The sequence below is a fragment of the Sceloporus occidentalis genome, unplaced genomic scaffold, assembly GCF_023333645.1.
Source record: "Sceloporus occidentalis isolate IW3139 unplaced genomic scaffold, rSceOcc1.0.p SCAF_44, whole genome shotgun sequence".
Classification (NCBI taxonomy): domain Eukaryota; kingdom Metazoa; phylum Chordata; class Lepidosauria; order Squamata; family Phrynosomatidae; genus Sceloporus; species Sceloporus occidentalis.
The window spans coordinates 433465-446667 of record NW_028317024.1 but is presented as its reverse complement, the minus strand read 5'-3'; the positions used below and the strand labels follow the sequence as shown (position 1 = coordinate 446667).

At 36.2% G+C, this 13203-nt stretch overlaps 1 protein-coding gene across 4 annotated transcripts in view; it reads right to left on the bottom strand.

Moving 5' to 3' along the window:
- Nucleotides 1-2951: 2951 nt before the first annotated feature.
- The window catches only part of LOC149289557 (adenylyl cyclase-associated protein 2-like), a 31265-nt gene continuing 21013 nt past the window's right edge, over nt 2952-13203 (bottom strand). For 2 of the 4 annotated variants that reach the window (XM_089490439.1, XM_089490440.1), the window contains 8 exons: nt 12302-12408; nt 8436-8462; nt 7582-7749; nt 7199-7374; nt 5354-5477; nt 4903-4985; nt 4379-4519; nt 2952-3035 (listed from right to left, as the gene is read on the bottom strand). In XM_089490439.1, coding sequence (XP_089346565.1) covers nt 2952-3035; nt 4379-4519; nt 4903-4985; nt 5354-5477; nt 7199-7374; nt 7582-7749; nt 8436-8462; nt 12302-12408 — 910 coding nt within the window. Of the gene's footprint in view, nt 3036-4378; nt 4520-4902; nt 4986-5353; nt 5478-7198; nt 7375-7581; nt 7790-8435; nt 8463-12301; nt 12409-13203 lie in introns of all 4 variants that reach the window. The other 2 variants (XM_089490438.1, XM_089490441.1) reach the window with 2 other exon arrangements.

Below are 13203 nucleotides of genomic sequence, written 5' to 3'. Positions count from 1 at the left end.
AGAGTTATAACAGTAATACTACTCAGTGTTTTACATTTACAATAAATTCAATTGGCCGCTATGTCTCCAATCTGCATAATACTGAATGGTTCACAATGATAAAAAGATGTACTGGACATGTTTTCATTCATATAGTGACCGATATTCTTTAAAACCACATATTGCACATTTATTTGTGCTTTCTGGACTTTTAAGTATCTTTATCTTCCTATAATCCCCAATAATTTTGAATATTGTATATTTACCATATCTAAGAAAAGCCAGAGCCATTAGCCAGGGCCATTAGTACAAAAAAAAAAATTACATGTTTGAAATTCATTTTAAGGTGACTAATCTAATCTTACAAAATGTATCAAAGTTACGTGTTTTTTATTAACAATCTACATGGATTACATTATACTTTTAAGTAAATCATTTGATTTCAGACTATAATATGTTATGCAGAAAAAAAACCCCACATGGAATGGCTTGAATTTATAAAAAAAAAAAAAAAAATATTGACCTTGCACAGTATGTAAATAGTTTATTATTACATTTCAGGGCAAGATAAACTTCAGAAGACTCTTAATTAGTGATTTGATTTTGTTGCTTCCGTTGAAACCATTTCATAAGCATGCTGTCAATGAGCAAACTTTACCCTGTTTAGTATTCTTTACATTTGGCGCTGTTGAAAGTAACTGCTCAAAATTCTATATTTTTCAAAACATTATAGAAATACAGAATCACACAAAAATGTAATTTTTGAAGTTCCAGAAGTGCTGGCCAATAAAGGCCAACGTTTTGGACCAGAGGGGTCTTAAAAATAATTTTCTGATCACAGACTAACTCAATAACAATTGGTGATCATTCAAGACCCTTGTCATCTCCAAAATAAGAAGAAAACAAAAACGGAATGCAGTTAAAATTAGAAAATTTAACAAAACATACAATATTTTGGCATGATAAACAAAAGCAATTCTAATTAAAGTGCTATCGAGTATTTTTCATTATTTCATTATTGATGAGTGTTTACTAATGGAAGTGAAAGACAAGTGAAAGACAAAATAGTAAGGAAAAAAAAAAAGGGAGAAGCTATAAAAAACCTCTTGGTTGTTCTTGTTTTACATCTGTCAATTAAAAATGTTCTCTCAGAATAAAAAAACCCTTCAAAATAGGTTTAAATAATGTTTAAATAACATTATAACTAATGATTTTTTTTTCTTACAAGGTAATGTTTTATTGACCTAGTGAATCCAACCCCAGGCCATGGTAATACCAAAGTTAAAGACTACTGTATTGTTTGTGGGTGCATAAAGCTCTTAGAACACCCGACTGTTGGGGTAAAATATACATAAATGTCATGAGGAGGCACAAACGGAAAGGACAATACATGTGCTTTTGTGCGGTCCTTTTATCATGGTATGTATCAAATTTTAATATTAGGGATTAACCTTCATATTTGTAAGGAAGTCTATGTCCACTGTCTGGGTACCAACAAGCTATCTCATCACTTTACATTTTGAGGCAACTGAAATGTCCCCCCCCCATCATGGGGATCTGTAAGTCCCTGTAGAATATACAGTAGATAGTACATATGATAACAGATCTTAGTCACAACTCAAGTTCTAGTGTCTTAGACCAAGGTTCTTCCAATTTGGGTCTCCGACTTTGCGAGAGCTTTGTAACTGGGTCATACCAAGGCCTAATAGTGGCCGTTCCTCTCATATTGTTACAGTTCCCTCACTTGGTTATGTCACTAGGGTGTGACATCATGCACAATCACATATGCAAGTGCATTAGGCAGATACAATGGAATTCTTATTTACATTGCTTATAGTAACGTGTAAATAACATTATGGCTTTAGTATAGCATAGTATACAACATGTCATGGAAAGCCTGCATTATTTGTGATATTTCTGATGAATGATTTCAGCTAAGTTGCACATTAAACAAATGTATTTGTGGATTTAGTGCTATTGTGTGATAAATGAATGCTGAAGTTAATTAGTGACTGCACTGGGAATCAAAATATCTTTTCGCCTTATGAGTTCACAGTGTCCATGTATCTTTATACTTCCAGATCCAAAGCATCAATGTGTTTCTATGCTCCCAGAAGGGCTGTTTCACAAACTAATGGAACTTATTGATTAAACTTTTTTTATTAAAATGATTGATTCTGTTTTGGAATTTAAATCAGCATGTAAGTTGAACAGAGATATACATGGAAAACTACACACTACATATATATGTATGTGCTATTTACTGGGGGTTTGGAAAACTACTATTCCCTATTGTCTGCCTTCTCAATAATCTCAGTTAAAAAAACTTTCAGATATGACAACAAGCATTTTAAAGCTGTCAGATACATAATACTATGATTTTCCTTTGCCAAACATTTGGGGTTGTAGGTAAGTTAAGTTTGAACATTCCTTCAACTAATTGATTTCAGTTTGCATTAAGAGCCCATTTTTTGAGCCTTTCCTGCAAGAATGACCAAGATTCCCTTGCATTATACAAAGAATCTCCTCACATATAGCTTATATAGTGCTTATCTTATCCCCTAGTGCTTTATAATTAAAAGCAGTATAATTATACCCAAATAATATGAAACGTTATAAAAAATGTGTTGTCTTCTCTTGTCCATATTATTGTGTTGTATGTAACTTCCTAAAGCATCATTGTACTTCATTTTACTAATTTTATTTTAATTTTTATAATAATAATTATGTCTAATATACTGATTGGGTTTATTTTGACCTTATTATTGATTGTCTGTGTAGCCACTTACATTCAAATGGTCAGGTGTACCGACTACTTTCAGGGTCTGATGCTTTAATAAATGCCCATGACCACAATTCAGTGTAATTTCTATTCTTGATCACAGAGCATATTCCACTTGAAGAAATTCAGGCAAGAGGGAGTTAAAAGCAACCAGGGGGGCTGGCGCACATATAAAAAATACAGTATCAGATTAGCCCATCATTTCTGCTGGTTCAGTGACCAGCTTGGATCCATCCCATGATGTCTTAAACTGTTCAGGAACAGGAAATTCTTTCTGTAGAGAGACAAAATAAACAAACGAGATTAGATGAACTCCAGGGATAAGATACAAACACAGCGTAGAATGTGCTCAAAGATGCATGAATGGTGTGGTCTTTCAAACACAGAGCACCGGGGATTATGAGCTATTGGCTGTAAAAACTCCCAGGAAGCATTTGTGAGATCGCTCTCATCGAGATCACCCTGAGGTCGCTCCTGTTACACGTATTTGCTGACTTTTCCCTTTCTCTCTCTATGTACAGAAATGTTCTATTGCTTTCTAGCTGGCTACTTGATCTTTAATAATCTGCATTTAGCACCGACATCTTAAAATGTTTGTAATACCTTTTAGTGTGCCAAAGTTTATAAAGCAGGATGTAACACAAGCCGTCAAGAGTCCAGTGGTCCCTTGTACAAAGCATTAAGACTAGCGAATAAAATTTGTTCTCTAGTGAAGATACAGTTATAGTCTAATTGACTCACAATGTATACTAAATAGGTAAGGGAAATATATACGTACATATACACACAGACAATATAGGGACAAAAGTATTGGGACACCTGACCATTACACCCACAGGGACTTTTATGACATCACATTCTAAATACGTAGACATAAATATGTAGTTGATCCCCCTTTTGCAACCACAATAGCTTCAACTCTCCTGGGAAGGCTTTCCACAAGATTTTGGAGGGATTTTTGCCCATTCCTCCAGTAGAGCATTTGTGAGGCCAGGCAATGATGTTGTCCTTTTCAGTATACCAAGACATTTTAGACAATGCTATGCTATCAACTTTGTGGGAACAGTTTGGGGCAGGTCCTTTTCTATTCCAGCATGACTGTGCCCCAGCGCACAAAGCAAGGTACATAAAGACATGGAGGTTTGGTGTGGAAGAAACTCACTGACCCGCACAGAGTCCTCACCTCAACCTCATCGAACACCTTTTGTGATGAACTGGAATGCGAGCCAGGCCTTCTCTCATCCAACATTAGTGCCAGACTTTATAAATGCTCTACTGGATGAATGTTCAAAAATATCCAGAGACTCTCCAAAATATTGTGAAAAGCATTACTAGAAGAGTGGAAGCTGTTATAGCAAAGGGGGGCCAACTACATATTAATGTCTATAAATTTAGAATGCGATGCCAATACTTTTGTCTATATATATATATATATATATATATATATATATATATATATATATATATACACTTAATGTATATAATAGCACATTGGTGTTCCTAAAAAGCACTATTCAACAATGTGTTTTAGGACATGAACAAAAAGGACCTTCTTGTTGCACCTATATGTCCTTTAACAATAATTTCATTGTAGTGCAAAATCAACTTTCAACCTACATAATCTCCATCTTGTGGGACAAGGATGTTCATCTCGGATGATTTGGCGCTCACAATCTCGCAGTCTATTGAATTTTCACTCAGGTATACATGACAGCCATCGGTCTTGTTGATTGAAATGGTTGGCACTTTTCCCATAACCTTTGGAAGGGCACAAAATGCATTATCATACACAATTATCAAAATAAATGTATACACAGAATGAACAGGGAATACAAACATAGGCAGTTAATGAATTTTATCAGTAGAAACCTATAATCTACTCTTAACATTTAGCTGTTAGTAGAGATTATGGTCTAGAAGAAATCCATTGTTCCTCTTTCTTCCGCTAACCATTTGCTCTTCTCCCACCTACCTCCTAACAGTTACGCTTTTTTACATTTTAAAATCCATTATTTAACCCCCCCCCCAAAAAAAAACCACCATGATGATTTGCAGTCTCATAAGGGACTAGGGGATAAAAATAATAATAATAATTAACGTGCACAGTCAGTTGTCTGTGAAGACAATAGTAAGGTACTTGCCTGGATCTGAACATCTTTTGAATTAATAACTTCTACAATTCCGACAACATCATCAAAAACAAGGCCGAGCTTTGTGCAGTTGTCTGAAATGGAGAAAATTAAAATATAACTTTTCTAAAAAATAAATACTCATTTGAAAGACAACAATCCGACTTTACCAAACATAAAGGTATCTCCAGCTTGCATCTGAGTCGGGGAGTCGGCCTACTGGGTAAACTCCCAGTCAATTAAATGCTTATGTATTGAAAACTGAGGTTACAGATATACTAAGTGTAAAAAAACCCCCACAGTAGCTCAAATAAACATATGGAATTTTTCTTTCCACGTCTTACGAGAAATGGTTGTCACCTTTTCAAAGACTAAATAGAAACATACGGGTTGTACAGCTGTATTGCCTAGCTATAACGAACCGGCCATCAAAGACAGCATGTTCCACCCAATGTTCACCCACCTATTATGATTGAATTTATTTTTCCTTTTATCTGCAGTGTTGTCTTCTTGCACTTAAAAATGTAAGCAACTTGCTTCAACTCAGTCTCAGAGATCACAAGGTCATTCACTCCCTCCTGGAATTCCTAAAATATATTATGGAAATAAGCAAGATCGGGTTAAAATTATGTCAAATATATTTATATACTGAATTCCAGCAAACACCATGAATGTTTGTATTGCTTTTTAAAACTAAGTTTACTTTGGAAATACTGAGGCCAGGTGGATGTGAAAAGAAAGGAAAATTATTGTGACTGAAGGATGCCTTTTTTCAAGCACTAACCTGTGCATGGATATTGTTAATGCCATCTAAAATTGGCTACAAAAAATAAAATAAAAAATTATATATATATATATATATATATATATATATATAAGATGAAAGACATGGACCAAAAAAAATGATGACCACTGTGGACTGATCCACATCCCATCACAACTGCTAAGGCTTTAATTAGAAAAATAAGTAGATAATAAAACTAATATAATTTAAAGTACATTGCAGAATATCCAAAATCAAAGAACAAGAGTGTAAACGTTTATGTTAGAGTATTTAAATGGCCCAGTGTCAGGATAACCTTTGATTTGTACATTTAAAATGCAGCTATAGTGCCTCCTAGTGGAGAATACAATGTATTACCGCAAAATGTGTAAGTTACTTTTTAAAAACATTAACATTTCGCAAACATACATTTTATTTAATGCTCACATACTAAAGTTGTAGGTTACCCATAGACATATTGTATTGAAGGACACTTGGCAACAAATGAACTGGAACGGATATTATTAACCCAATCTTTACTTATGTGTATAAACAGCAACATGTGCCTACTGTTTATTCTAGTAAGTATAAGTCATAATTGCAGGCAAAGCTGGCAGAAGGTACAGGGGGCTGCTTTGATTTATAGATTTTAGGACATGAATAGAAGCCTTTTCAATTGCTGTTCACATATAGTCACCAAGATATCTACAAAAACAAGGGCTTTAAGCTGTAGTTAAAGGTGATAGCTTTTATTGGGCCAAAACCCAATAAAATGTAAGCCGTCATAACATACAATGTCTCTTCTTCAGATATAATTCACTATTTTACGGGGCTGAATTGTGTGATTAGTTAAATGTACACTATCCTTTCTCATTGTTTAAGTTCACTATAACCTAATCTATAACCCTTAAAACACGAACAAGGGAAACCATTTTCAACCTTGAGTCTTTCCATTATGTATATAAACAAACATATTTATCTATATGCTGTATCTACTGTAAAATACTAACAAAGTTTGGTGCATGTTCAGATTTAAATAAAATGCAGACTTACAAACAAAAAAGTATAAATATAGAGAGACAGTGTGAGAGAGAACAAGTAAAATCCTGGCAATTATTCGCTAAATTCAGATTTTAGCATTTTCACTGTTACTCAAGAGTAAGTCATCATGGACTCACAAGAGCTACTAATGAGAGCATGACTAACTGCCAGCCACTTGTTTCATTAGCCAACCTTGTAGGGAGTGCAGACACTGATGTCCCAAGATGGATAACTCATGGAAGCTGAAAAAGTTTTTTCGGTCTCCACTAGGGAATTAGGATCTTAATGGCCTCACACTAACACTAAGTTTGTGCTATGAATAGCTAGGGATGAGAATTATCAGGCCTTATAAAAGGGACTGAAATGTATTTATCTCAGGGCCCATAATAACATAACCATGATTTGGTTGGCACAGAACCTGTCAAATAACTAATTGGAGTGGAATATGACTATGGGCGGGTCTACAAGTGTGAATGGATTGCATGAGAATATAATAAACCTTACCACTCGCCACTTCTTTCCTTCCAGCTCCAGCAGAGGGCAATAGGTCTGATGAGGAAGAGGTTTTGGAGAAGTGGGGCTTGGAGTGTGACGTTTTGATGGTGATCGGTTTTGTCCTCCTTGACCACGTAGTTTAGGATTCTTATGTGTTTTCTCATCATCAGTAACATGTTTAAGACCTATAAAAGTGTCATCAGCAGATATATGAGATATAAAGGAAAACTGCAAGGTGCCCCACCCCTCATGCTTTAGAACTATTTAAAGAGAAGGGCCAGTTTCCAATAGAGTGCTATATAAACTCCTGACCCCCAAAACCCCCCAGAATATTTTAGTAATCCAAGGACAGTTAATCAGGAATTACAATATAATGTACCCACTTTTCTAACCTTTTGTTATTTGTTCTCCTTGATTAAGCTGGGCAAACAAGGCAGAACGATCTTGAGAGGCATCATCTTTCGACTTGGAAGCCTGAGAGTCTAGCATTGGTGGAAAGCATGGAGGTGGAGGAGGAGGAGGTGGTGGTGGATGACATGATCCAGATGATATATTTTGCACTTGTGGGTCTCCTTCAACAGCCGGTGGCGTTGAAAGTACCTGTAATAACATTCCAATATTATGAGCAGGTATACATAATCCAATAAAACTTTGCCTGTAACTGCCACGCACTCATCCATTAGTCCAATTACTCTCAATCATTGTAATTTAGCTTGATTGAAAAAAGGCATACCCTACCTGTGTGACTGGTAAAATCCCTAATAAAAATATCAATGAAATCAGGCCCCAGTACGGAAACATGACGTTTCTCTGAATATTTCCCACACTAAAAACATTTGAACAGAACCATTGTAGCATGATAATCCAAGCAATACATTTTACTGTCTTCAAGTTCAGTGTCACGTGGCATACTGAAATCTAGGTAAATGGTAATGTATAAACGAATTCTGGCTTGTAGATACCAGGCTCTTCTCTGTTACCCTCCTTGTGAATCAATACAAGTTGCTAATGTTCTATTGTCTGGAAATACAGTGGCTGATCAAATAATTCTAGACTTGCAGATTACTATGGTTCTTGGAAGATATATAATGAATCAATGTTTTATGGGTTCAGGTCTATGATACATTATATAACATTATTTCTGTATGGGGATGGATATAGTATGAGACGTCTTTAACGCAGGGCAAAAGAGGACATCTAATATGCCTATATATTTACCATATGACCCTTCTACAGTAAGTTTTACTCACAGAGAGACGGTTGCTAACTGGGCACATCTCTCTTGCCAGATATTGTCATTACAATTCAGCACAGAAGGACTAGAACAGCAGGTTCCCCACTACTGAACAAAAGTTACTAGCTGCTAATGTATTTTTAAAAGTGAATAAGTTCCCTCATGCAGAGGAAAATTTGTCTTGCATGGAGGCACTTGTGGGTCTGAAATGTTGATGGAGTTTTTTCATCTATAAAGGCTCACCTGTTTGTAAATGTCATGTTAGGGGGATGCTTCTCTTCAGCAGATTCTAAGATGAGAACAATGCAGATTTTCTAAAGTAAGAGTTTAAGGTCATGCGACAAGTGGCGTATTCTTGCCTGGGCCAACTAGGGCAGCCTGAGCTGACTAGGGCAGCAGGTCCAGGGTGCTGGCAGCCCCTCTGCCAAAGCCATACGTCAATGGGCTGATTAAAAGGGAAGTCACTGATCTTTCCAACCGTTCCATAAACACAATGGAGGGCTGTTCTAATGCAGCACAGTCCTTTATAGTTTCCTTCTGTGCCACGCTTCCTTTAAAATTGGAGTGTTATGATACCGGACACTGTCGCACTGAATCCAGGCTTTTTAGTGAGAGAGACAGTTGATGCCTTGTTGCTCTCAACTCTTCCTGAAGGTTACAGTGGTCCTCCTCCTTGCATTAGGAGGAGGATCAAGAAGATCCGGCCCACCTTCAGGCTAGTGATATAAAGATGTTGGGGCTCTAGCTTCCGTTTCGGCCCTTGGGCTTCAAAAGAAAGAAAAAAGTTGGGATATGACATCATATCCCACTACAAAGGAGTGTGGCGCAGAGGGGATGGCAGGTGGTACTGCCCAGGGTTAGGTTAGGGCAGAACCAAAGGTAATTACGGGGGGGAAAAAGGGGGAAAATGAATGTATTAAAGTACAAGCACATTTTGGAAAAAACTTGCTTGAACCCATACACTGGATTGAGTTAAATTCATATGAACCCGAAACACAGATGAAACACATCATGCAAGAGGACACCCACTCAGAGCCAGTTACTGCAATTATCGCTCCGTTTGCATAAAAATGTAAACGAGATTTTTTTGCCTGCAATGAATGAGTAAAGTTGTTATCTTAATGTGCAGTTTGGGAGATATTAAATAGTTAACGTAAGAAGGTCTCAGGCAAGTAAAAAATGAATGTACTTCAACAATCAGATATCAGATTGGAGACAGATGAGGTTTGGTGGGAGCCACAAACTAAATTTAACATATTAAGGGCAGATTTTATCAGTTTTCCTTTAGCTTTGCCAGAGATTATTTATTCCCTTTTATAACTTGGTTTCATTAAGGCACATTTCTTGGACAAAATAAACAGGAAGGATCCTTGATATGTAGAAAACAGGGACTGGATGTATGTGCATATTGAACACTTTATTAATATACACAGTATTTATTGAAACAATAAATAGGTTGAACTAGAAGAATTTGCAATTATCATTTAAATCAATCTGAATTATTGCGTTTTCCAAAGAAAGAATTAATACAGAACCATCTACCTAGAGACTGTTATAAGTAGGGGCCCTAAAGAACATTGTGATCTGCAATGAGGAGATGGCCCTGGGCTTCAGGTGGGAATCAGAAGTTAATGGGGGAGAATTCCTTATTCACATGACAATTCTGACAACACGAGTCTCCACTAGTACAAATCATAATTCCACTGTTCATTCCCATATGTGGGCTCCGTAAAGGATAGCTAACAGACGTAGGTCCATCACATCCTTAAAGAAGAACTGTCTGCTTATTACCTGTTTATTGTTTTTTTTTTTTAAATAAAATAATTTAAATAAAAAAATATCAATCTTTGGCAATTAAAATAAATAAATAAATAAAAATCAGTCATTAACAAATTATGTCTACTTTTTACTACAGTGAAATGATTGCAACTGTTTTCTAATTTTCTCCGTAACAGCACATGGTGAAGCCAAGAGAACATTATATATCAGATTACAGCTCGGGGAGCAGGTGGATGGTGACATAGACATAGATCCTTTGTTAAGGTGCTCCTGTAAATGTAGTTGCTTGTTCTATTCAGCGTGTTATTACAGCCACCTGTTTGCATGCACTCCTGATGTGCAATGATGTATACATTACAAGAAGGAACAGCTGATGTTCAGGCACTTCTGTTATTGTCATTGAACAAGAGGCCTCTGCTTTTCTTCGGTGTTTGAGTAAACGTATTTGTTTACACAGACCTCATTCACTGTGCTTCAGTTTTGAGACACTGCAGTTTGTCACCTGCCAGTTCCCGGATTGCTGATATGGCCATGTGTCAAGCTGTCTTCAAAACCAACAGCTTGAACGTTGACATGGCCAGACTCTTCTAAGCATCAGAAAAATAATTATGGTGGCTAATTGTAATTCAACTGCTGGGTTTATTTGTTAAAATTAGTAAGATTAGTTACTATTTTGGGTTTCTCAATGCAATGCAGCACCAAATGTTTGGCAAATTCACTACAGGCCGTTGCATCAGGTTTCCTGAGTACTTGTGACTTCTGCTCTTGCTCACTTTTATAGTGATTAAGGTTCACCTAGCACAGAGGATAAATCTCTGTATCTCTTCTATCTAGTGGCATGAACAGCTTAATAGTTTCAAAATGTAACATTATATATCTATAGCCATAAAGGTAAATATTGTACTCTGGTCTCAATTCTATCTTTCTCTACCAGCTATTGCTTCTTCTGGAGGTTGGTTGTGACAGATGGCTTTTCCTCTTTTTGTGCCAGTAAACAAACAGATGCCACGACGCAGAGATCAGACACCTTCTCCTTCTTACCAGCGCATAGGGATTTATACTAACTGCGGAACAATTACTATACCTTCTCAAGGGACAGGAGTTTATGATGAGCCAGTTGGAATCATGTTTTTCACAAGGTACCCCATACCATACATATTACCTTCTTATTATATATATATATATATATATATATGAAATAAACTATGTTTTAGATTATACATTTTGTGAAGAATTGTCCTCAAACGTTCTTTTTGATATGTTTGTGCTGTTGACCTTTTTAGCACTGGGGCACTGAAACAGGATGCAATTTTGTCCTAGACATAATCTTTTAGCTGATAAGAAAGTTTTATCCCATCTGCTACTTGGTGCAAAACTTGAAACCATATTTGGTTGTTGGCCTTGTCTTATTTTCTTTTTATGTATTCCAGTTCAGGGTAAATACTTACTATGGCAGGAGATCTTTCCTGCGCATATGTTTTAGATTCTGGATTTGAATACAACTAAACATGTAAAAAAAAATATGTTAACATGCACATTGCTGCTTTACAGTATCTATTACTTAGCTTAAATGGGACATTTTTTTAATTTTAGCCAAATCCATTACTAAATAATTGAATTCAATATAAAGTAGTTGCTCACACATGTTCCAAGGAATCATACATCACCATTTGTTCTGGCATTTAAGAGATACACAGAGTAAGTGTATTCCTATAAGCCTGATGATAGTCTGTACTTTAATCGCAAATTCTTCTAAACCCTCACAGCTGTTGCCAGGTCTCCTTGCACTTAGCAGCCCCGATAGTTCAATAGCGTCACTCAATGAAGACACAATTTGGCATACACCACCAAAATAAAAGGAACAGTTGCTCGGTACAGCTGTTGGTTTGAAAGGTTAACTGATGTAGCTATATGACTTCAATACATTACTGAACTTCTGCAAATACCACATGGGGGTGACTGACTTCTAGGAATAAAATAAAATAACGAAAGTCGACAAAATTAAAACAAAGATTTTTACACAAGAAAGAGTAATAAATTCAAATATACACTAGTTTGTTTCCAAATGTTAACCTAAAGGATGAAAACTTCAGGTCTTACCGTATTACCCCATGAAATACCCGTAGTATGATATTCCTTGATATATGCTTGCAGCTCACTCCAAATGGTTAAGTACGACTTGACCCAATCCACATGGTGAGCATCACTATACAAACAAAAAGCATAAGCCTCAGTATTCTGATGCAACTGGGCTAAAAGAACCAACAGATGGCACCATGGTTAGTTGTGTAGGGACTGGCATTTCTGCTTATTCTGTTAAGCAACACTTATGACATTATCCTTTCAATTCTAGCCGCGGGGCTTGGAATATTAAATTCCAAGTTCAATTTTGAGTAGCTTTAGAGAAGAAGAGTTAGAATTATGTGTAATTTCAGTGGAGAGTTAAAGTAGATGTTGAAGGTAAAATACATACCCTTCTCTGATATCAGAGCCCAAGCAGAAGTACACAGTTATGCCTAGGAGGGCTTCTTGATAGTGGTAAGGGTTTGTCTAGAGAAATTAATTACTGTTCACACTGCTACAGGACAAACTGATCTCCCGATTGTGCATAACTACTGTTGATATAAAGAGCTGCATCAAGTAGAGAAAAGTTTTGTTGAACCAGTATCTGCTATTTCCAAAGAAGACATAAATATATAATATGAAGTATACACGGGGCAGGTGGAATATAAATGAATATCATCAATCAATGAGAAAACCCCTCAAATGAAGCTGCAGGTCATATACTGTGAAATGTGAGTTGGCACATGTGTTTAAATCATGTTAATTCATACATGCATTTATAGCTGTATTTTTGCATTACCTTAGCTACCCCCTCAGCAAAGCACAGTGAGTCCTTTAGTCTCATATATTAATATTATCTTTGCTTTATATAGCGCCAACAATTTACGCAGCGCTTCTTACAATACAAGTATTCAAAGGGTATGACAAGATGAGAACG